Raw genomic sequence first — 23,639 nt, forward strand, 5'->3', positions numbered from 1 at the left:
AATAATAATAATAATAATTACAATAATAATAATTACAATAATAAAAGAGGAAAAGAATTGAAGTGTTCTCTATCTGATTCACACCCTGTCAAAATACTACTTTCACTGGATCTAGAGACCATGCTGAATCCCAACTCAGTATCTCATGCATCTGACTCCCTCCTCTTCTTCAAGTGCTATGTGTGCCTGTGAATCTGTGATGCACAGGTTCCCATGGTACATACTAGAACAAAATGAAAGAAAAGATCACTGATCAATACAACATGCAAAGTTGAAATTGCCCTGGAACAGGCTGCAAATCATATGTAAAATATATGCGAAATATACATATGGCTGCCTAAACTATGTTATACCCTTCAGAAAAACTCCCATGGAGAGAGCTGGTTTTGCCACTTGGGAAAATGGAAATGGCTATGAAAGGAGAGTCATTTATAAGCAGCTGTGGCCATCATGAAGCCTGTCATGAGAATGACTAATAAAGAGACTAGAAACCGCTTACTGAAACAGGCAAGAGGAAGATGCTGTGTTCAGGAACCAGGCCAGAAGTTGAAGGCCTCCATCATTTAAGCTAATGTTGTCTCCCTTTTAAACCCATAATATTCCATCCACCTCAGGTGGTTTTCAATATGTCCTTCCTTCCTTCTCCCTAGCTGGGTAATGGAGGAAAATATTTCAAAAAAAAAGGGGGTGGGGGAAGGAAAGGAAAAATCAGGGGAGGGGTACAGAAACAACTTATCTCTGCCAAGATTTTTATTTTATTCACTTTCAGGATAACTTTTAACCCAGTGGGGGAAAAAAATCCCCATTTATCATTTCTCCTTTCTATATAAAAAGAAAAAAATTAAATGTCACTAATTGCTACAAGTGCCAACACTGGATCCTCACAAAGCCAAGAGGATTTTTTTTAAAGAGTAATTGTATAAAATCAGAAGATAATGGAAACATTCAGTTGATATTTCCAGAAGAACTAAGGAGGTAATGAAGATGGAGGAAAGAAGCCTGACAAAGAGCAGGGCTCCAGAGATTCTATCCATAGGGTGACTGGGAATTTGGGAAAGAGAGAAAGGGGAAGAATCTCATGCTGACATCTGTACTTCAAAGATGGAAGTAACTGAATGTGTATATTTTTCTTTTTCCGTTTTCATGTACGTGTGCATGTGTTTGCATGCATGTTGCATGTGTTGAATGCATGTTGCATGTGTGAGCACATCTCTGTGTAAATGTGCACCTGTGAGTATACCTGCATGTAGAGGTCTGGGGTTGATGTCAGGAAACATACTCAATCACTCTTGCACCTTATTTAATGAGGCAAGCTCTCTCAATCAAACCCAGAGCTTCCTGATCTGGATAATCTTATAATTCAGCTCATTCTGGGGATGCTCATCTCTGCCTTCAGAGGCTAGAATTACAGGTAGGTCACCATGCCCATCCAGCATTCATGTAGATTCTTAAGTTTGGGGGGCTCTGAACTCATCCTCAAGTTTTCATGGGAAGTTTTTAAGCAGTGAGCAATCCCCCAAGTCTCAATGTCTATTTCTATTTAAACATGAGACTCTTCCTTTCCTGGGCCATTTCTTGGGATTACTGAGTCACTTCCCTCTTTATAATACAAATCTATGCATGAGACATACTCAAATCCAGCCCTTAGCATCATCATGTGGGAAGACCATCAGGACAGACAACTAAAGAGCTTTCCCCCCAAAGACAGGGACATGCCACAGGGTCTCCAGAATGAAAGAAGGAGACATGCAGGCTGAAGTCTGCTACCATGGAAGGGACCAAGGGCATGGGGATTAGGTGGGGGAATGCCCAAAGGGAAAGGGAAGTTTCTAAAGGGAAGCTCCACCTAAGTCTGCAATCTTGCCTAAGACTAGCTCACCCGTGGGCAATTCCTGACCTTCATTATAGACTGTAGTTTTCTACCAAGAGTTGACCCCTACTTTACAGCCCAGCCCAAGCCTGACCCATATTATGATCAATGACTTGGCTGAATATTCATAATCTGTTATCTGCATGTTGAGTTGTGATGTCCCATAGCTCATATGAATAACTAATTTGTTGGCTACTAGAATAGGGATCTAAAAGGTTGGGAATAGACAAAAAATGAAATTTAATTTTAAGGGCCTGGCTTGGTGGTGTCCACTCATAATCCTAGAACTCAAAAGGCTAAGGCAGGAAGATGAAAAAATTGAGGGCAGCTTAGGCTACACAGTGAAACTCAAAAAAGAAAAAAAATTAAGAAACAAATGTAAATTCTGGCACTTAAGCACAACCTCACATCCCCCTTACTCCCCAAGTCTCCTCTCTTCTCAGGAGCATGGTACCACCTATTAGGAAGGGCATGAGTCAGGTGGAGAAAGGATAACCAGGACTATGAGGATCCCCAAACACAACAGATGTAGGATGGCTGAAGGAACTTTCATGCTTCACCCAAATAAGAGAGGACTAGGTAAGGATGTGAGCTCTTCTGTCAAGTATCTTAAAAGTTGTATATTCAAGAAAAAGAGGTAAACAGTCAACATGAATAGACAGTGGAACAAGGACTAAGTTACGCTTGCCAGAAATGCAATAGAAGAGAGTGCAAGTGATGTTTTACGAGACAGCTACTGATCTCTTGTGACACTGAGATCAATAAATGCAAAGAGGCCAGGCAACATAATGCATGGAATCGGATGCAACAATACACTTGGCTGGTTCTGACCTATAGAAATAACGATTTCAAATTGTTCAAACTATTGTTCTAAGAACAATATCCATGACCAGAATGGCAGTATCAAGGATAGCCTACTACCAACTCAGTTGAACTGTACAAGCTTCCAGCTGATTGATTACCTAACAGCAATCCTGAGCTAACACTCAAAAATGCCCAGCTTTTCCACAAGCTTGGCACAGTATTAAGCTGATAAGTGGACTAGCAGTGATGATAGTTTTCAGAGACATAGGAGAAAAGAGGCCTACTGCTGGTTCTCTAAGATAGGGGTCAGCCTGACCCTCACCTCTGGGTTTTGTCCTCCCTTAATGCCACTATGTTTAATCCTCACCATCTAGTCTTTTGTAGTGTGGTAGCTGAGGTAGTTTTGTTTCTAGCCCAACTTTATTCCAGTAGCATGGTGGCTGGACTGAACAAGAAGTGTTGCTTCCAATCAAGTCCACAAGTCACTGACATCTATGTGGCATAGTCACAGGGTTAAGGACATTTGCAGCACTTTCCTGATCTATTCTTCCTATTGGTAGGAGAAAGAAATGGAGAGATTTCTTCATGAATGAACGTCAGAAATGACAAAGAGACAAAAGCAGTCATGCTTTTTACTCTAAGAGTTAAAGTATCAGCAAGAATGACTTTTAGAAAAGATTCATCCCACAAGAGAGAAAGTCCTTGATCTCCCCTGTCATGAACTTCTCTGAAATCGTTTCCCATTCATGAATAACACAAGGCTAGAAGGAACAGTTGATGTGCCCGATAAAAGAACTGCATCCAAATAGATCGTGGTGTGCTGGATTTAGCAGAATCAAAGAATGGCTCCATGCTAAGTCAAATAAACCAATTGCACAAGTCCATGAAAGGAGAGAAATGACTTAAGAGTGCACACAAAAATAGTAAAGGTTTTCATTGACCTCAAGTTCAATTTAATACAATGGTCATTAAAAACAAAGTAAGGTGTTTAGTATTGCCATTGATATATGTAGAATGTAGAACAAGGCAGCAAAGGAGCAGCTCTATAATGAGCTGATCCCAGTCGTGCCCAGAGTACTGCATGCTGTGTGGATGTCCCTTCTTTAGAAGGGCTACAGAAAAAAATCCATTTTTTCAGGGAACAATGACCTACATGAAAGAATTAAAAACCCTTGGTTGAGAATGGGTAAAGAAACTGGAGAAGTTTCAGTCCTTAGGAAAGAAAATCTGTAAAGACAAAAGCCTTGACTTCAAACACTCAGAGTGTAATTAGAGCTGTTCTGTGTGTCTCAAAAGGCTGGAAGCTACACAGGTGGGAAATGCTGCAGCAACTGAGGATAAGAAAGCGTTCTTCAAACAATCTGTACTGTTGGCATGGAACGGAAAGACTTAAAGATCAATGAATTGCTCATTGCCAAAGGAGCTCAAAGCAAGTTGCAATAAAATTTTACACAAAAGACCCAGACTTTTGGTACAGAGTCTTGATAACCATTTGGGTCCCTTCCATCCTAAACATGCTGATTATAACAAGATTGTGTGGCAAAATATGGGTGGGCATGCAGCACGGAGGTCTCTGTTCTTCAAGAATAAGACACTCCCTGTACTTCTGGGGGGACAGGGGGAAGATATGCGACAACTATGCATTTGGATATAATGTGAGGGCAGTGGCTGTACAAGCCCTATGACCTAAACTGGAACATAGAGAGATGACTCATTCTGCCCTCTTTCTACTTCCATCCTTGTTCTAACATCCTTGTGCAGATAAAACTAAGGTTAAGGGGGAAGTTCCACACCCCTCGCCTTCCAGATTACTTTCTTTACAACAGTGGTCCTCTAACTTTGGACAGATCAGACTTGCCTTGGAGAACTCTTTCTTTAATAGACTGGATCTCCTTTATTCATTTTCCAAGCCATGTTGGTGCTTTGTAAACCTCTGCTCTCTGTAATTCAAAGTCTGGATTCAAATCCCAGCTCTACCTTAAACTGTGAGATATGGGGCAACTTAACTTTTCTATGCCTCTTTCCTGTAAAATATCTACCTCTTACATGTAAAATATCCCCCATGAACACTGTGATAATCACATGCAGTAACACATGGAGGAGCACATGGTACAGTTCATGGCCTGTAGTAAAACCTGTTATTGCTGTCACTGTTTAGGAGATTGGTCTTTCTAGGGTACCTCTCTGTCCATTCTCATCTCTTACCAACATTTTATTTATGTGTTTGTTTGCTTGTTTGAGACAGAGTCTCACTATGTAGCCCAATCTGTCCTGGAACCCGAGTGTTCTGGTCTCAGCCTCCTCAGTGCCCAGAATTACAGGTGCGTACAACCCAGCCAGGCCTAACACCATTTCTCTAATAAGCTGACAGCACAAGCCAACCTTTGCCCACTGCATCCTTAGATGGCCCCCTTTGTGTTCCCAGTCCACTAAGCTGCTCCTCAAGACAACTAACTATCCCAGACTCTGGGCTGCATTCCATCTCCCACCCCTCCTGAGGCCTGGCCCAGCAAACTGGCCAGCTTAGCCTGTGTCCTTACTAGACCTCCATAGGCTAGCCTGACAAGGTTTCCAACACTGACACAAATAGGCTGCGTGACTTAGCTGTGTTGTGTGGACGTTCTATGACCTCATTTTCCCCTAAATAACTTCTCTTTGGTATTCTCATCAGTGATATTCTGAGTAGCACAAATCTCTGCATGGGCTTTCCCATATAACACAGGATGCTCAGTATTCATTGTCCTTTGTTACTGAATGCCACAGATGTCCTTCATCATTGAAGTAACAAATAAACATCCTCCCAACACATCTGATGCACTCAGGCATGGGGTAATACTATCCCATTGAGGCTACAGGATACTGCTCTAACTCTGGCCTTGCCCTCCAAAATTGATAAATGAAATGTGACTAAAACCACCATCTAATGGATATGCCTTTTCAATCTCCCTCCATTTCTTCTTCTTCCTTCCTCCCCTTTTCTTCCTTTGTTCTTTCTTCTCTTTGACAGAGTCATGACATGTAGTATAGTCTGATCTCAGACTCATTCTGTGGCCCAGGCTAGGCTTGAAATTGTGATTCCCCCTGCTTTAACCTCTCCAGTGCTGGTATTTCAGGCATGTGCTATACCTGAAACATACCTATACCTAGCATATCTTTGCCTTTCTAGGGCACTAAGAGATTTTAAAATACTTTACTAGTTTAATTTTATGTGTATAAGTGTACCCATGCCATGCAATGCCCGCAGAGGGCAGAAGAGGGCATCGGATCCCCTGGAACTGGAGTTACAGATGGTTGTTAGTCATCTTGTGGGTGCTGTGAACTGAATCCAGGTCTTCTGAAGGAACAGCTGGTATTCTTAAGCATTAAGCCGTCTCTCCAGCCCTGACAGTAAAGGAAGAGATTTTTAAAAGACTTTAGAGAAAAAGCTTCAAGATTCAGTGATCTGCTTCCCTGAGATGGGCAAAACTGGAGGCAGGCCAGAAGAGAGCTCCTTACTTATACTTACTCATCACAAATAGCTGTTAGAGCGAAGAGGGTCTTCCCAGGCCCCAACTGGGCAACCAGCTAGAGAATGAACAGTGTTGGCCCAGCCAAGGACACACTTCCAATCCAACTATACACAGAAGAGGTGGATTTCCCTGTAGCCTGAATCTCCCACCAAGCTCAGCCTAAAAGTGGCACTGAATAAAAATTGATTCAACTACCTTCTGTCTCAGGGTAAACTCCCAATAAAAAGGAGACTTACACAGGAGCATGGGACGAAACCAAGAGCTGAGTCCTAAGCACCCTCCATTCACCCGGGAAGTATTTATTCTGTGTTTGCAATGTACTGGCACTGCTGTGGTAAGTCAAGAACACACAGTAATGAGCAGGTGTGAACCTTTGTGGAGCGTATTCTCTAGTGGAACAACTCTTGAAATGCCTCCAGGATAAAACAGATCAGAGTTTATAACCTACTCTGCCAACTTTTACTGCATGATATCAGTGGTTACTTACCAAACTTGAATCAGTTTATTCATGGGTGACATGCACTTAGTAACAGAATCTACCTCATGGGGGTGTCTAAAGAATTAAATAACACATGCAAAACGTAGCATTTCAGTGCCTAGCTCAAAATACAAGCTCAATAAATGTCAAGTGAGTTTCCTAGTAAGGTAATAAGAGAAAAGGCAAGTGTGACTATTACCCAAAGGAGTTGGAAAGAAGAGACAAATATGTTTCAGGTAGTACTGTAGTCAGGAGCTGTAAGTCTTCGTGATAGGATGGCATTATTCAAGTATCTCAATGAGATGATCATAAACATTCAGAATGGGTGGAGCCTGAAAGACCATTTGATTCAGATCCTTCACATTAAAGAAGTCTGTTTCCTAGTAAGGTTGGATGACTTAGGCAAGGGTACCTAACTCCTGTATAAAGTGGAAGAACTACAGAGCAGGAATCTCAGACTTGAATTTAAATCTTAAAGTCTATCATATCTCTTTCTGGCCTTGGGCAAAGGGTACAGTGTCTTAAGACCCCAAAGTTCTTCATCTGTAAAGTGGTAGGGACCTGGTACATGGTGTTCCTCTGTGGATACTGGGTCCCTTGTCTTCTTTTACTGGGATCCCAAGTCGTGCTCGAGAACAATGTGAAGGATCTAAACTTGAGATATCTCTAGGATATCAGGATGGGAATAGGGTAGAGAGAGAAGAGAAGCTCAGGTGTGTTGGAGGAATTCTACATTATAACACAGGGAGCACGGAGGAGACCAAGATACAAGGAAAAGGGGCTGTTCGCTTGGGTTTAAGTTTTTTAACCTTTGTCAGTGTTCATCTATGAAACAACAACATGTTGAAAGAATCAAAGATATATGGCTGTTCTAAAGACTGCATACAGTAACTCGATCTTTAAAGCAGCCCTACAAGCTATGCACAGTGATGGTCCCCATTTTATAGATGTAAAAAGTAGAGGCCACAATGGTAAAGCAACGTGAACAAGTCAGATTGATGTAGTAGAGCCAAGAGATTGGCCCCAACATCTGACTCAGTCTGTGCTCTATTTAACCCAGGGGTAATTGAGATTTTCCTTAAAGGGCCAGATGGTATCTGAGGTTTTCAACTACTCAACTTTGCCTTTACAGCTCAAAGGCAGCCCAGGCTATACACAGGTGAATGAATATAGCTGTGTTCTGACAAAAACTTTACAAATATGGAAAGCCAAACTTCATAAAGCTTTTGTGTTGCTAATTGTTCTTTTCATTGTCTTCAGCCACCTTGGAATGTAAAAATCCAAATCCAGTGAGCTGGATGAGGCCTCCTTGAAAGTGTTCCCATCTCTGCTTTAGCCTGTGCCATCTTCCTTGCAGTACCTAAGCTGCTATGTGGAAAGGACCTGAACAGCAGCCAGACTCAGTGGTCAATGAGTCTCATTCTTTCCCTTCCCTAATCTCCATCTCCTTCCATCTCCTCTAGCCAACCAGACAAGCACATAGTTCATACTGTATCCAGCACAAAGGGATGTGGCCTAAGGCTTCAGCAAGGTAAATCACAACTTCCTCAGGACAGGCAGCCCAGGTGGCCCCAAAGGGAAGAGAGACTAGAAAGCTGAGGTCAGTGCTTCTCAAAGGTTAATGTGCTTGCACTTAGGGCTTTTGGAAAAAATGATGACTCCACCTTAGTAGATGTGAGTAAGGCCTGAGCTTCCCCATTTCTGCTGAGCTCCCAAGCAATGCCAATTCTACTGGTCCTGCAGTTACCCACAGGGCTTCTACAGCAACCCCTTTACATCTAAGGCCTGAATCACACTTGTTAGAGACTGTATTCTGACCACATGTTCAGATCAGTATCCCTCAGCTGGACTGAGCCACTCCCTGGAGACAGGGAAGTGCTCAGAACTGGTAACCAGGTACCCTGGCTGACTTATACTGAAGGGGAAACGCAGTGAGGGACAGAAGTCAAGAGTGAGCAGGTAGAGGAAGCCACAAACTGCAACTTCAGTTCTTTTGGAAATAGCAGACCAGGCCTTTGCTGGGCCCCCACAGATAGAAGCCCCTCCTCCAGTACCTGCCAGGGCTCTGACAGACGGAGCATGAGGCCTGTTTCCTCATTGGGCCTGTGAATAACTAGGGCACATCCACAAGGTCACAGTTATTCATTTAAATTCCAGCTCTAATCAGCAGGCAGAGCCTGAGAAATTATCCATTCTGAGGGGAAAGGCTGACAGAGAGCACCATAAACAGCCCTCAGGCATGAGCGAGAGGTGCCAAGGGAAGGGCGGGAAAGGGAGGGCTCCTTCCACTACCCTCCCATCTCCTCACATATCAAATGATTCCTTCCCCTCTTGGCAGAGAATTCTGAAACATACAGGAGTGAGGAGGGCAGGGCAGGGATGGGACTGCCCCAAAAGAGGTCCAGGGAGAACAGTGACAAGTCCCAGAGAGTAAAAATGGGTTACAGGACTTGACAGGGTCCTCTCCAGAATATATATGAATTACATGGTCTTGGGGAGGTCACTTTCCTTCTTTGGGCCTCAGTTTCTGACTCTGAAAAGTTTGTAGTCCTTCGACAGGATACCCTTTAAGCTCCACTGTCTCAGGTCCCTGCAGATTCAGAATGCCCCTTATGCTTGTGGCTGCTATATACTATGCAAAGATGTGTAGACACAAGTAAGTCATGGTCCAAGCTCACAGGACCACTGCAGAAATGTAAGGTTTAGATGAACAAGAGCATAGGCTCTGTTGGCACAGGAATCCTGGTCTAGTGACTAGTAGGAGGTGACCACAGGAAGGTTACTGGAGTGTCCAAGGCTCCCTTTTCCCATCAGCAGGGGAGACAGCAATGCCTACCAGGAGAAGCTAACATGAAAATGTAAGGTAAAGCACAGCAATCTCCCTGAGATTGGATGGATATAAATGCTTGCTGTTGCTTTTATTATTTTGAATCTCTTTCCAGGGATTAGGAGGTAAGGCTTTCAATTTATGTGGCAGTCTATTGGAACTCACTTGTACATTTGACCTGGGTATCCAAAACTCACTATCAAGAGTCCCCAGCCTATCTCCTGGATCCTGGGAAAGGTATTTCCCACCAGCCCTATCCCAAATGCATTTTACAGTAGGGTTATTTCCAACCAATCTGCTCAGCATGTAAAATTCATCAATTAATCAATCATCCCTTTATAGTCTTCTAGCAGCCCCTAGGTAAACAATTACATTAGTTCATAAAATCTCCAATTTGTCTTCCTGAAGTGAAGGAAAAAATAAGAGAACCATTAAAGGGTTCTTGTGTCAGAGCCACAAGGCTACTGACTCCAGATTGCCTGGCCAAGAGCTGTGAGAAATGGAAGGATACCCACTGACCTCCACAAGGGCCAGGCCGCCTCCTGCCATGTCCACAGTCACAACACACATATCAGAACCAAGAATTTTCTTCAGGCTCAGAAATCACAAAAAAGAATCAAGCGGTTGGAGGAGTGACAGGAATGGCAATCAGCCCTAGACATTTCAAGGGCAGAACGAAGGGCACAAAATTTAGAATTAGGCTGGAAGCCCCTCTTGGTCCTGATATTCAATAACTGGGTGAGTGTAGCACATCACTTAACCTCTGTGGGCTCTGACTTCATCAGCAATAAAATGGGGCTCAGACCACATACTCAGCCAGTTATTAAGAGATAACGACCTTTAAATGGAACTGTGGTGGGAAAGGCGGGCATTAACAGTTGCCATTATCTACAGAAGGGTCAGTCACGGGCCTCCACCCCTTGAATAGATAAAAGAAGGCCTGTAGTTCCCTCTATTGTCTCTTCCACACAAGACAAATATGGTGTCTTTGTGATAGAAAAAAAGATGTCCCCATGAACACAGGCTGGACAAGAAAAATGAAGGCTGGATGTCAATCCCCATTCATCCCTCATTGGGGAGAACCTATGTAGGCACAGGTACCACTTGAAGTGGTGATTCTTGGTCTCCCTGCTGTTGGTCAGGAAGAACAAAGCCAAGTTAACCTTAACAAATAAAACCTGAGGTGTGGGACTTACTCTCTAACTTCCTTGGATTAAATGTCCTGCTGGCAGAGTGGTCTTCCCGGATACCCTCTGTAAACCACGATGTCTCCTTTACATATTCCATTTCTCTCCACACCTTATTTATCAGTCATCATATGCCATAATATGCATCAACACATGCATGTAATATGTAATACAAATGTGTGTATGTGTGTGTGTATATGCGGGTGTGTGTGTCTGCCCCTGTTTAGAATAAAAGGTAAATGAAACCAAGGATTATCTTCTGCTTTGTTCACTGTTCTGTCCAGAGTGATGGGTAAATAATTATTTGTTGAATGAGTGAATGAACTAAAATATTTTTATTCAGAAAGAATGAAAGTGATGGTTTGTATGTTTGTTTCCATATGTGTGCAGGTGTGTGTGTGTGTGTGTGTGTGGGTGTGTGTGTGTGGGTGTGTGTGTGTGGGTGTGTGTGTGTGGGTGTGTGTGTGTGGGTGTGTGTGTGTGGGTGTGTGTGTGTGGGTGTGTGTGTGTGGGTGTGTGTGTGTGGGTGTGTGTGTGTAGGTGCACCTGTATGCATGTACCTGTCAGTGGCCAGAGGGCAACTTCAGGCATCCTTCTTCAGGTGCAGATCATGCTTTTTTGCTGTTGTTGTTGGTTTTTGTTTTTTGTTTTGTTTTGTTTTGAGACAGGGTCTCTCATTGGCCTGGAATCACCAACTCACCAAGAAGGTTGACTGACCAGGAAGTCCTTGGGATCTGCCTACTTCTTCCTCTCCAGTGCTAAATTACAAAGTAAGCCTCTGCACATGTTTTTTTTAAATGTGGTTTCTGAGGACTGAACTCAGATTCTCATGTTTGTACAGTAAGGACTTTACCAAATGAGCCATGACCCTAGCTCCTAAGGTATTTTTGTAGGAAATGTCCTGCACTGTGGTCCAAATATCAGTTGTTGTTGTTGTTGTTGTTTTTCAATTGTTTTTAAAGATGAAGGACAGGCAGAAAATAACAGAGACAGGAAACCCCTCTGTATTTGGTAGGGATAACTATATTATTATAATATGTAACATCCCATACAGAACAATGGTCAGAAGGGCCCTACCTAAGTACAGGTGATTGGCTATTTTAGATATTGAAAAATAATGATGAATAAATTCATGTGGGGAAAGGCTGCCACATTACCTCTAAGCAAAAACCAAACAAGTGGCAATCATACCATCAAGAAGGCTTATAAGATCTCCAGTGACTGGGAATTTTCAGTGATGAAACCCAGCAAGTACCATTGAAGTAGGAATTAGCTTTAGAGTTCAGATACTACCATCCATGAGTGCTATGACCACTCGACCTGTCAGGCCCTAAATTTCCTGCACATTAAATAGTATATAGCAGTACTCATCATATATTTAGGCTACAAGGATTAAATATAAAAAGGACTAAACAAACAGGAAGATATCTAAGATGACACCCCCATTCTATTTGGTGAATTTACCTATTCTTTTTTTTATATTTTATTTATTATTTTTATTTTATGTGTATGAGTGTATTGCCTGCGTGTATGTGAGTGCACCCGTGTCATGCAATGCTGTGGAGGTCAGAAGAGGGCGTCGGATTCCTCTGGAACTGGAGTTAAGGACGGTTCGTAGCTGCCAAGTGGGTGCTGGGAATCGAACCTGGGTCCTCTGCAAGAACAGTCAGTGCTCTTAACCGCTGAGCCATCTCTCCAGCCCCAGAAGTTACCCATTCTTAACTCAGAGTTCTAGCTAGTTAAGAATAGCTACCAAATCATTCTAAATCATTTGAAACTTCGAATCTATAAATGGTTGTATCATCTCTTATGATTGTATATATGTGTGTCCAAATATACACAATGCTTAAAACTAGGACTCTGGATGATCATGCACTTTAAACAGAAATGTCCAATAATCATAAAAATGAGTCTTTGGCATTTCTATTAACAAAAACCAATCAAACCACCCTTTTGTTTGTTTACAGTGAACTTGTATTACACAATGACTGAAAAGTCAATTTAATATCATTAATGTCATTGTGGGGGAAAAAAGAGACAATTATTAGAATAAAAAGAAACCTTCATTTGCCAGTATATTTTCTGGACTGAATATGTCATATCTTCAGCTTTTAACCAATGAAATTATAGTTAGAAAACAAGGCAAATATTCATTACATTGGATAACACACAGCTAAAAATGCCTTTTCAAATATTTTCAAAACTTGCTAATTTTCCACTTCCTTGATTCACTCTGAAATCAAAGGAAATGATCATTTAAGCCAGGGAGCCAAATTCCATTCATTTTAAAATAGTTCTTCAAAGCTAATACAAATCTATTACTTCAAGGCATTTCTTCTTCTAAACCAAAAATCAGTGAAAATGCAATATACTAAGATTTTTAATCCCTGGGAAAAGGGGTCACTCTGAATCAAACCATGCACAATCTAGCAGAGGGGAAATTCCCACAGCAGCTGTGCAAGCACAAAGACTCACCTGGACCTTGACTGACATCTGTGGCCGCATTTTCAAAGAAATGGAAAGGGAGAGGAGAGAAAAGGGAGAGAAAGGAAGAAGAGTTAGCAGTGTGCCCACACACAATACCGTGTATTCTTGCATGAGTATCAAGCTCATGCAAGCCCCCCAAATTCGACCTTCACCCAAAACCACCCATGCAAGCCAAGGAGTTAAACTCCTTTTTCACTGTGCATGTAGCAAAAGAGGTAAGCTTCCCATCTGTCCGGAAAGACATCATCCTGGAATCAGATAGGGCTCCAAAGAGCCAAGCAACCTAGAGTCCTGAAAGAATATTGGTTAAAATATTCTGGCTGATTTCTACACACCAACACCCAAGCACATCCTCCTCTTCTTCTGATGCCAAACACTGGACATGAAAGCAAGCAAGGTTGCCCAGCAGAGAGAAAAAAATGTGTAAACCACTCCCTTTAGGAGCAAAGGAAAAGAGGCATCAGAGTCAAGAGCAAGTTGCAACATCATTCAGCACACAACACTGAAGGACATAAGATCACAAAACAGGTATAATTCCCTCCCTTCTCATATTCCCAGTGACCGTTCTTCATCACAGACAGCAGCATGTGCATGACATTATGTGTGAGCTGAATATCCACCATAGAAATTGAAATTTTGTTTCCTTATGCCCTTAATTTTTCTCCTTGCTTTTTACCCCATCACTAATGACAAGAATTGCCTATGTAAATTACTTTTGTCAACCACAAATAAATGCACAAACCTAGAAAGGTTGACACATGAATTAAGTCGATGAAACTTTTTAAAACCTACAGAACAGTTCACTCCCATCATCTTCATGAACAGCGCAATGTCTTCTTCCTTTTCCCACAGATGTGAAATAGGGTCTTGCTAGGGAAACCTAAGTGAGAACAGCCCAAGGTATTGTTAAAACACTCAGACAGTCTGGCAATGTTTACTACAGCAGAGGCAGATAGATACTGCTTTGGGAAACCACTGACCATCAGGCAATCCTCGGTGGATGTACTTCGAATCATTGCATAGTGGATCTGGAATGACTATAGACACTGATTATCTAGTTTCTTCTTCTTCTTCTTCTTCTTCTTCTTCTTCTTCTTCTTCTTCTTCTTCTTCTTCTTCTTCTTCTTCTTCGAATCATTGCATAGTGGATCTGGAATGACTATAGATACTGATTATCTAGTTGTTTCTTCTTCTTCTTCTTCTTCTTCTTCTTCTTCTTCTTCTTCTTCTTCTTCTTCTTCTTCTTCCTCCTCCTCCTCCTCCTCCTCCTCCTCTTCTTCTTCCTCCTCCTCCTCCTCTTCCTCCTTCTTCTTCTTGTTAGGATGGAAGGTGAAGAGACAGATAGGTTTGTCCAAGGTCACACAGCCAGTTCAGAGACAGAGCTTAGAAAATGATCCAATATCTCTTAGTTCCATCTAGTTCAACATTCATTGAGCTGAAGCCCAGGTCTCTCAAGGGTACACAGGATCCAGTTCAATCTGTACGCTAAAGAAAGTGTCCTTGGGGCTGGAGAGTTGGCTCAGCGGTTAAGAACACTGGTTGTTCTTGCAGAAGACCAGGGTTTGAATCCCAGCACCCACATGGCAGCTAACAACTGTCCGTTAACTCCAGTTTCAAGGGATCCAACAACCTCTTCTGTCCTCCACAGGCATTGCACGACACGGGTGCACTTACCTACACATAGGCAATACACGCATACACATAAAATAAAAATTATATATATATAAAAGAAAGTGCCCTTAAGCTCACTGAGAATTTCCCAGATACCCCAGGAGCAGATCATGACTGATCCTCTCTGGTTTTACTCTGTGGTTTTAACATGCTGCTTAAACAAGGCAGGTAACACTCCATGCCAATAATGAAACATCTGAAACCAGAGTTGTAAAGCAAGTCCTCAGGGCTCTTATCCCAGGAAAATCCAGGCTCTGACCAGATTGAGCTGTGCCCTCACATCTGGGAGGGACATATTTATAGCAACAGCTGAGCATTCACTCAGTGCATGCCCTGCAATCTCTGGAAGCTATATCTAGCCAAAGGGACTTCTTGAGAACTCTGAATCATTCTTCAGACACACCCCCTTTCAGGTTTTCTGGTGAGTTAGATTTAGAGGTTGAGTGGTGAGAGGGATGAAGAAAATAGAAGTAGAACAGGTGGGTGAGGAGAGCACCCTCATAGATAAGCAAGCAGGGCCATTAACTGTGACTGATGGATCACCTAGACTAGTGATCTCATAAAATATCCCTTAATTTTCACAGGATTTTAAACAGGATGTGGTGTTCTGTGTTAAGAATGTCAATACTTGTTCATACAAACACAATCTTTGAGGGTACCAAGACCCAGAGAAACAAGGTCCCTTGGAACCCCACTGGTTTTTAGATACAAGTTAGTTGCCCATTTTGGTATTGTGATTATGATCCTAAACTTGGAGATATGTGAACCTGAACTACATCCCAGCTTGTTCTGTGGCCTTGGGCCCATCACTGAACTTCTCTCAAAGTCATTTCCCTCAACTATAAAATGGAAATAACAGATTCTCCCTCATGGGGGTGTTGTGAGACTTCAATGAGATAAAATGCTTGTAAAGCACTGAACACAAGGCAAACTCTGCAGAAATGGTAGCAGCTCTGACTGTTGTCGTGTTGAATTACCACAGACAGAAGTACCAAAATATATTGACCAGATGGATCACTGGAAACACCAAAAGACCCCGGGAAGTAAGGCTGTGATTTGTGTTCAACTCTTCTACTTATGAATGGGAATGAATGAACGAATGTTCCAGCTCCCCCTTCCACAGTCCTCAGTGCAAAGTAGGGAAAGAAGTAGTTAGAGTCTGAGGACCAAGGGTCAAGACAAATCCTGTATTTCTTTTGTTTTACTTCCTGTGCTTTAATTCAGTGCAGTTGTAACCCTATGCATTAAAACATAGCACCTTTTCTTGTCTCAGAGGGACAACAATGACACCCATAAAAGCCTTTGTACTGGGGGGCTGGGGGCACAACAATGTCTGAGTGCGGTTCCTGGCTGTGGCAGTGACTGTAAGCAGTCCTGAGCTTTATTCCAACTGTAGGAATAGAGACACAGTATCACCCAGCCCCTGGCCCATGAAATAGTGAGTGACCTAAATTACTGGACTCAATTCTGACCAGAAAGAAGTGTCAGAGGCAGGAGGTGAAGAGAGGATGGATGTCTAAAGGGGAAGGATGAGGAACTTGGCTGCATCAGCGTATCAATACTGTCTCTTCAGCACCTCTTCCTCTTCCTATAAAAATCCCTAGCTCTCTTCCAGGGGACCTCCTTTCCCACCTTTAATCCATGTAGTTGGTAGAGATGACCCCAGCTCTTACCACAGCTCTAAAAGGAGTCACATGATTCAGGTTAAATCATGGGAATATTCTCTCTCTAGGCCAAGAACAGACATATGACCAAGCCCAGCCAATGAGAGTGTTCCCAGGGAATTTCACTGAAATTATCAGGAAATGGGGTGCTGTCTTTTCTCTGGTGCTTCTGGCTGCCATCTTTGTTACCATATAGAGAGAGCCTCCACACAAATGAGACAGCACAGAAGAAAACAGGGCTTCTTTGTACAATGGGAGAAGCTTAACTGACCTCAAATCAAATCCCAGCTCTGCCCTCTGTCCACAGGCAATTGCCTCAGCATCTCTGAACCTCAATCTTCTCTTCTATAAATGGAGATCCTCACAGTATCTTGCTAGTGAGTTGTATCCATGGAGATTCTTTATTCATATTCAATACATACTGATAGAGCACCAATTATAGGGCAGACCCTACTTTCTACATGAAGTATACACATAATAAATTAAATACTTCGAGGTTTTCATGGAAGATCTAAGCAACACAACATAGATATACATAATATGACGTGACATGTGATTACTGGGATGAAGAAAGGAGAAACAAGTTAAGTGGGAGCAAGAGTCCCCATGTCAGAAAGGAGAGTAAAAGAAGACCTTTCAGAAGAAGTAATATTATATTTGAGCTGATACCTGAGGAAGATGAACTTTACATATACCTGATGAAGACAGTTCAAGCAGGAAAGCAGCAAGTGCAAAGGTTGCAGAAAGGACCCACTCTGCTTATTTCTACCAACAGGACGAGAGGTCTGACTGGTTTCCATAGCTCAATACTTTCCTCCTGAAGGACCCACTCTGCTTATTTCTACCAACAGGATGAGAGGTCTGAGGACTAGTTTCCATAGCTCAGTACTTTCCTCCTGGCTCTGCCTCTAAGGCACAGTCCTCAGCAGGCAGCAGGTACTCAAGACATACACAGGGGAAAACAAACCCTAATGAAGACTATTCCTGGTTAAGTCTGAAGCCAGCTCCTGCAAGACTGCCACACTCCAACCAAAGTAAGCAAAACAAGAAAAGAAGGATTTGGAGCCTGACGTCAACCTTCACCTATTTCCTCTAGCATCACAACCAGGGGAGAAGTAAATCAGGGCATTTCCACCTCCACTCATGGACGCTGATGGCATATTGAACAATAACTGAAGCCACAGGAGCATACACTCAGCATGGTTATGCTCAAGTTCAAAGGAAACAATGTCTTGCAGTTTGGGGGGCCTGGCTTTTCTAACTACAGGAGAAAAGAAAGGACTGCCCACCATTGTCACACTTGAAGATGTGAATCTAGCTGGGGGAACCCTCCCATCTGAACCTTCATTTGGACTAGACCATATCAAGAGGCATGAATCTCAAATTATCCTACTTTCTCCTTCCACAGCCCTCCCAGATCCATAGAGGTGGTTTGGGGAACATGGAGCAGCTGCACAGCCAGACTCGAGAGTCCCAGCCAAACCTTCGGGGACTCCACCTGGTGAACTCTGCCTTGAGTTTGACCTATTTTCTAGGAGAGAAAATAGAATATAGATTGAAATGCAGTGGCACTCTGGAAAACTACAGGCCAAGCAGTGTGAGAAAATAAAACAGCAGGAGATGGCTGGGGAAGGGCTGGCTCTGGTGAGGGTGCTGCTTCTCTGAGATCAATCTCATCTGGTTGTCAATGGCCTTTGCTTCTGCAAATTTTCTCCTACCTTTTGTTCATTTAAAAATTGACACAAAGTTGGGAAGTTAAAGGGCTTACAGCACAAGCATGAGAACCTGAGTTTGAATCTCTAGAACCCACATAAAAAAGCTGGGTATGGCAGCATGTGTCTATACCCCAGTGCTGCTACTGCAAGATGGGAGGCAGAGACAGGAGACTCCCTGGAAGCTTGCGGGCCTGCTAGCTCGGCATATGCTGTGTCAAACCACAGTAGAACCTGTTTCAAAAGAAGGTGAGACATCAGAACAAACCCCTGAGGTTGTTCTCTGACCTCCACACATGTGCCCACACACACACACACACACACACACACACACACACACACACACACACACGAAAAAGCTTATGCACTGCACACACTATTTACATATGTGTTTCCTCTGGTCAGTTTTGGTGTCCAAGGCTACTCCCCATACATGAACCTCAGACTGTAGCAAGAACTAGCAGAGAAGGCTCTGGGGGTACATACTAGCCTCAGAAATGAGATAGCAACAAGGTAGGGAGCCACAAACTTACCTGTGGCTATAATCCCACCTCTCTCTTTGTTTTGTGGCCTCAGAGTTTTTGGTCATTTATATGAAATTTTCATCTCCTACATAAAAGAAATTGAATTATCAATCAATATTGACTGATAACTTCTACGTACTAGGCACTACACAAAATCACCCTGTGAGGTGGGAGCTGTTATCACACCCACTTTAGAAAGACACTGACAGGCAGAACACTTAGGTAACTAAGCTCTCAGTCATACCGTCTATATAGCCAGAGACTGAATCCTGGCAATGTGGCTCTGGATTCTTCTCTCCATGTCCTTTATGCTGACACCATCACTTCCAGCAAGTGAGAAGAAAATGGGTTAGAAGCAGCACTAATCATCGTGAAGCTCACGCTTATCTGGCATAATCAGTGTTCTGGGTACTGTGACAAGCACTTTAGATGCACCCTTTCTTAATCTTCACCACAACCTAAGAGGTAGGAGCCCTTCTCATTCCATTTTACAGATAAGGAAACTAAGGCCTAGACAGGATGTTCTATTATTACTAATACGGCTCAGACTCAGAATATACCAGAGAAGACCGAGGCTGTACTTATGAGTAAAAGTACAAAGAAGACAGAAAATGACTGACCCAGGGAATTACAAATAAGAGGCAAGATTCCTGGGCATCTCATAGACATAACAAATAGGTATTACCCAGGATGGGGGGAAGAAGTTTGGCGCAGCATGACCTGGACAAATGGAGCCCCTACCCTGGAACCCACCTGTTCCTTCTGTAGCCATATTCTACCTACCCAGCCCCCAAAGAGTACCCAGAATCCCTTGCCCAATTGCCCAAATCCACATGGGCCTTTTCCCAGGGTCCATTCCACCAGAACAGACCAGCCCACTATTGTTTGTGTTCCATTATCAAGAAATAGCTAAGGGACTGGGTAATAGTTCAGTCAGTAAAGTGTTTGCCACACAAGCATGAAGACCAGAGTTAGATGCCCAGAACCTATGTACAAAGCCAAGTGTGGTGGCAGATCCCAAAGAGCTCACTGGCTAACCATCTAGTCTAGCTGATGAGCCCTAAGTCCTAGTAAGAGACCCTGTCTCACAAAAGAAGGTGGATATCACCTGAAGAACACCACCCAAGGTTGACCTCTGCCCCCCACACACATGTGAACACGCACCTGCACATGTACATGCAGACACATGAATATTCACACATACCATGCATACATAAATACACAAAAAGTTGGCCAAAGAGAAGCTATCTGCAGAGCTATGGATTCCACAGGCCATATGTCCCCAAATATGCAGCGGAGCCTTCATGGTATTAGAGGTGAAGAAAATAGAAGCTGGCTGCTGGCCTCTGTGTATGCTCTTGCACGGGCCCTCAAACAGCAGGGCAGACACCGGGTGGCCTTCCACTGAGTATTATATCCAACATCAGAAGGAAAAACAAAATAAGTATTGCTGTTCCCCAATGGCCTATCTCATCCTCCAACCTCCAGAGAGAATGAGCACAAGGCTCTTCATTTTCTGAGAACACACAGACATGAAATTATTTCTTTTAATTGAGAACTAAACAAGGAGGCCCATGCATGACAGAGCTCTGTCTGGGCTTTCTGTCTGGGATATCCAAACACAGAAGAGTGGGCCTTACAAAGCTTTGGAGTATCAGTTTCATCCCTGAAGGGAGAACCTATTTATCTATTCATGAGTCTTCCACTCTGATGCTATGAGCTTTTGTTCTTTGATGCTAATAACTCTACATTATAACACAGAGATACAGGTAGTAGTTGTTGGGTGCCAGGCAGCCTGGGAAACAGAAGGAAAAACAGAAAGAGACCAAAAAGGCATTTTTATGGTTTAGGTCACTACTATGCCCAAACATCCGTAAGAGCTCTCATACACTTGTGGAGCTCTAGTATGAAGTATAAAGTTTAATCGACAGTTGAGAATAGAGGCAGTCTACATGTTATGGATACAACCAGAAACCAGCATAGACAGCCTCTTGTTGACTGATGCCTTGGGGATTTTGAGTGTAAACATGGAGGTAAGACAATCTGCTCACAGCATGGCTCTGCTACTTGTTATTAAAAATAGTTTGGTGCAGATGTCTTAACTCTAACTTCTGCTGCTGCTATTTGGAAGAAGTGATGGTATAGCCAAGTTTGCTGGAACCATCTCTGCATTCTTCAGCCACACAGTAAAATCCATAGGCTCACAGGAAAATGAGGTTACACAACATACAAACCAAAAACTTCATCAGTGATACACAATAAAAAGTAAGTACCAGGTATGGTGCCACACACCTTTCATCCCAGCACATGGGAGGCAAAGGCAGGAGAATCTCTGTGATATCAAAGCCAGCCTGGTCTACATAATGAGTTCTAGGCTAGCTAGGACTACAGGGAAACCTTGTCTCAAAAAAAAAAAAAACAAGCAAAAAGGCGAGAACCATTTTTATACATGCTAGTATCTAAGTGCGACTGCAATAAACACAATGCTTGAAAAAGACTTGAACTCTGCTTGCAGAAGTGGAAAGCTTGTGAAGTACTGAGAGGTGGTTCAACAAGGGTCACTTGGAATTGTGCAGGAAGTTGTAACCTCAGATATGGGTGGGAGTCCTATCACTCATGGTGACTGACGTCATTGGCTCAAGTTTGAGGTATGAGTGTTTTAGGAGTTCCTATACAGCTTGGTTCATCGGACAACAGTTTTCTACCTTCACATAGTGCCTCTCCTGGACAAAAATCATGCATAATCAGAAAGAAAATTACTATGCTCAAAGTGTTCTCTAATATATCAATTGCATTGGAACAAATTTGCATTTTCAAAACAAGCATTATACCAGAACTGACTGTCCCTAATTTATATGATTGTTGTGAGGATCAAGTGATATGATCCATATAAAGTGTTTATGCAATGCCAGGCACATAGTAAACATGCAAGAAACACTGACTGAAATCACTAATGTCTCTGCTGACTTGTTGACACTTCCCTAGTAAACTGAAAGTGACACACTGAGCTTCTATTGACCCGTTTAACCATTCAAGCAAAAGATATCTTTAGCTGGATAATACTTTCCAATCTTGGGCTATGAGGTTGGCAGTACAGTAGCATCCCATCCAACAGGAAGAGGGATTTGGGAAAGTCCTCATAGTCAATGAATAGTGTCAGGGGACAGGCTTCACATGCCAATTTCCTGAAGAAAGAAATGGAGACTATCCTCTCCAAATAGCAGCATGACCCATCAGAGAGAATATACATCTGCATCTTAAAACATATCAGAAAATCAAGAGAGGCAACCCTAAATGAAGAATGTCCATCATCTGGTAGGGCTAAGAAAAGTGCATCATAAGAAAAAATATCCATCAGGCCTTGTGGTGGAAACACTCTATAGACAGCTTCAATTTCCCTGCCTCCTGTAGGACAGCAGAGGTAAGTGGCAGGTTCTAAAGTCAAGATTTGAGTGAAAAATCTGGCTCTTCCACAGCATGTGCATCAGGCATATTATCTGACCTCTCTGAACCCCAACATCCCCATGTGTAAGTGGTGATAGGCCCATTACTTGGAAGGACTAATAGAAGGATTTTAAGGAGCTAATGTGTGCAAAAGCACTGAGCACGGTGTCTGGCACAGGAAACACTTACCCATACTGGTGGTCATAATTACTTTATTACTTCACCCCAGTGATTTCTTGAGAGGGGACTCTGCCCTCTTTCCAAGAATCCCTAGCTCTCCATAAAGTTCCTAAGTTCTTGGAGTTTACGCCAACTAGAATGTTTTAGGAGAAGCAGGTAGTCTCCCAGGGTTTCAACAGAGGTAAGTTTTATAAACTTAGCAATTCTGTACTCAAAAGAGCTGTGCAATAGGAGATACACTATAGCTTTTCATCAAGGGGGCACTGGTATGGAGTACAGGGAAGAGCCCTGGGTCTGGAGGCAAAACCCCTCATGTTTTGTTTCATTAATTTCTAAAAGTTGTGGTAAGATATCCATTACATGTAGTTGAACAACTTAGCCTGGTTTGTTTGTTGAACTACTGGGGATTGAACCCATGCCAGGCAGATGATCTACTACTGAGCCACATTTCCAACTTTTATTTTTAAATATACATGTTTAGGGGTATGAAATAAGATCAAATAATGTTTTATAAATCTTTCTACCATCCATCTCCAGAAGCTTCTCATCTTACAAAACTGAAACTCAGCACCCACGAAATACTAACTCTTCATTCCTCTCACCCTGGTAACCACCATTCTACTTAGAGTCTCCATTAATCTGATCATTCTATGTACTTCACAAAAGTGGAATCATCCACTGGAGTCTAGTCAGCCTATCTAGAGTCTCTCCCTTAAAGAAGATCAGCTCTTCCTCATCCAGTAGTAATCAGCTGCCCAATAGTTCTTCAGCTAAGGTTGGGGCCTGCTGCCATTTCCCCAGTTCTATGCTGGGTTTTTGTCCGCTTGAGTTTGCATGGGTCTTGTACATACTGAGACAATTGCTAGTGACTCTGGATAAACTGACTTGACTCCAGGGGATGAACTTGTACTGAGGGTCATCTGGATACACAAACTTGATTCAATAGGCCTTAACATATATGACAGAATGCAGAAAATCTGGTATGGGGTGGAGGGTCATGGTGGGTATGAATGAGGGAGGGAAGTTCAAATATGATTAAGATGTTTTATATGAAATGCACAAAAATTCAATTAAAAATACATTGAAAAAAGTGGAATCCTTCTGTGGCTAGTTCCCTTCATTTAGCTTAATGTCCTCAAGACCCACATGTGTTGTGAACATGTATCAGAATCTTCTTCTTTTTAAAGACTGAAGAAGTTCCCATTGCGTGAGTAAAACACATTTCACTTATAGAAACCTTGTTTGAAATCTTGGTTCTCGTGCCTCATGTCAGCTCTGTAAC

The 23,639-nt window shown here is 42.6% G+C and overlaps 1 protein-coding gene across 9 annotated transcripts in view; it reads right to left on the reverse strand.

The window, feature by feature from the left end:
- The window catches only part of Nrxn3 (neurexin 3), a 1,763,451-nt gene that overhangs the window by 1,634,782 nt on the left and 105,030 nt on the right, over positions 1-23,639 (reverse strand). For all 9 annotated transcript variants that reach the window (XR_003850606.1, XR_003850607.1, XR_003850608.1 and 6 more), the window contains exon 3: positions 13,151-13,168. Coding sequence is in view for 5 of the 9 variants with exons in the window: in XM_008839710.2 (XP_008837932.1) it covers positions 13,151-13,168 (18 nt within the window). In the remaining 4 variants the exon portion in view is untranslated. The remainder of the gene's footprint in view (positions 1-13,150; positions 13,169-23,639) is intronic.

This window comes from Nannospalax galili, unplaced genomic scaffold, assembly GCF_000622305.1.
Source record: "Nannospalax galili isolate Female #2095 unplaced genomic scaffold, S.galili_v1.0 scaffold330, whole genome shotgun sequence".
Classification (NCBI taxonomy): domain Eukaryota; kingdom Metazoa; phylum Chordata; class Mammalia; order Rodentia; family Spalacidae; genus Nannospalax; species Nannospalax galili.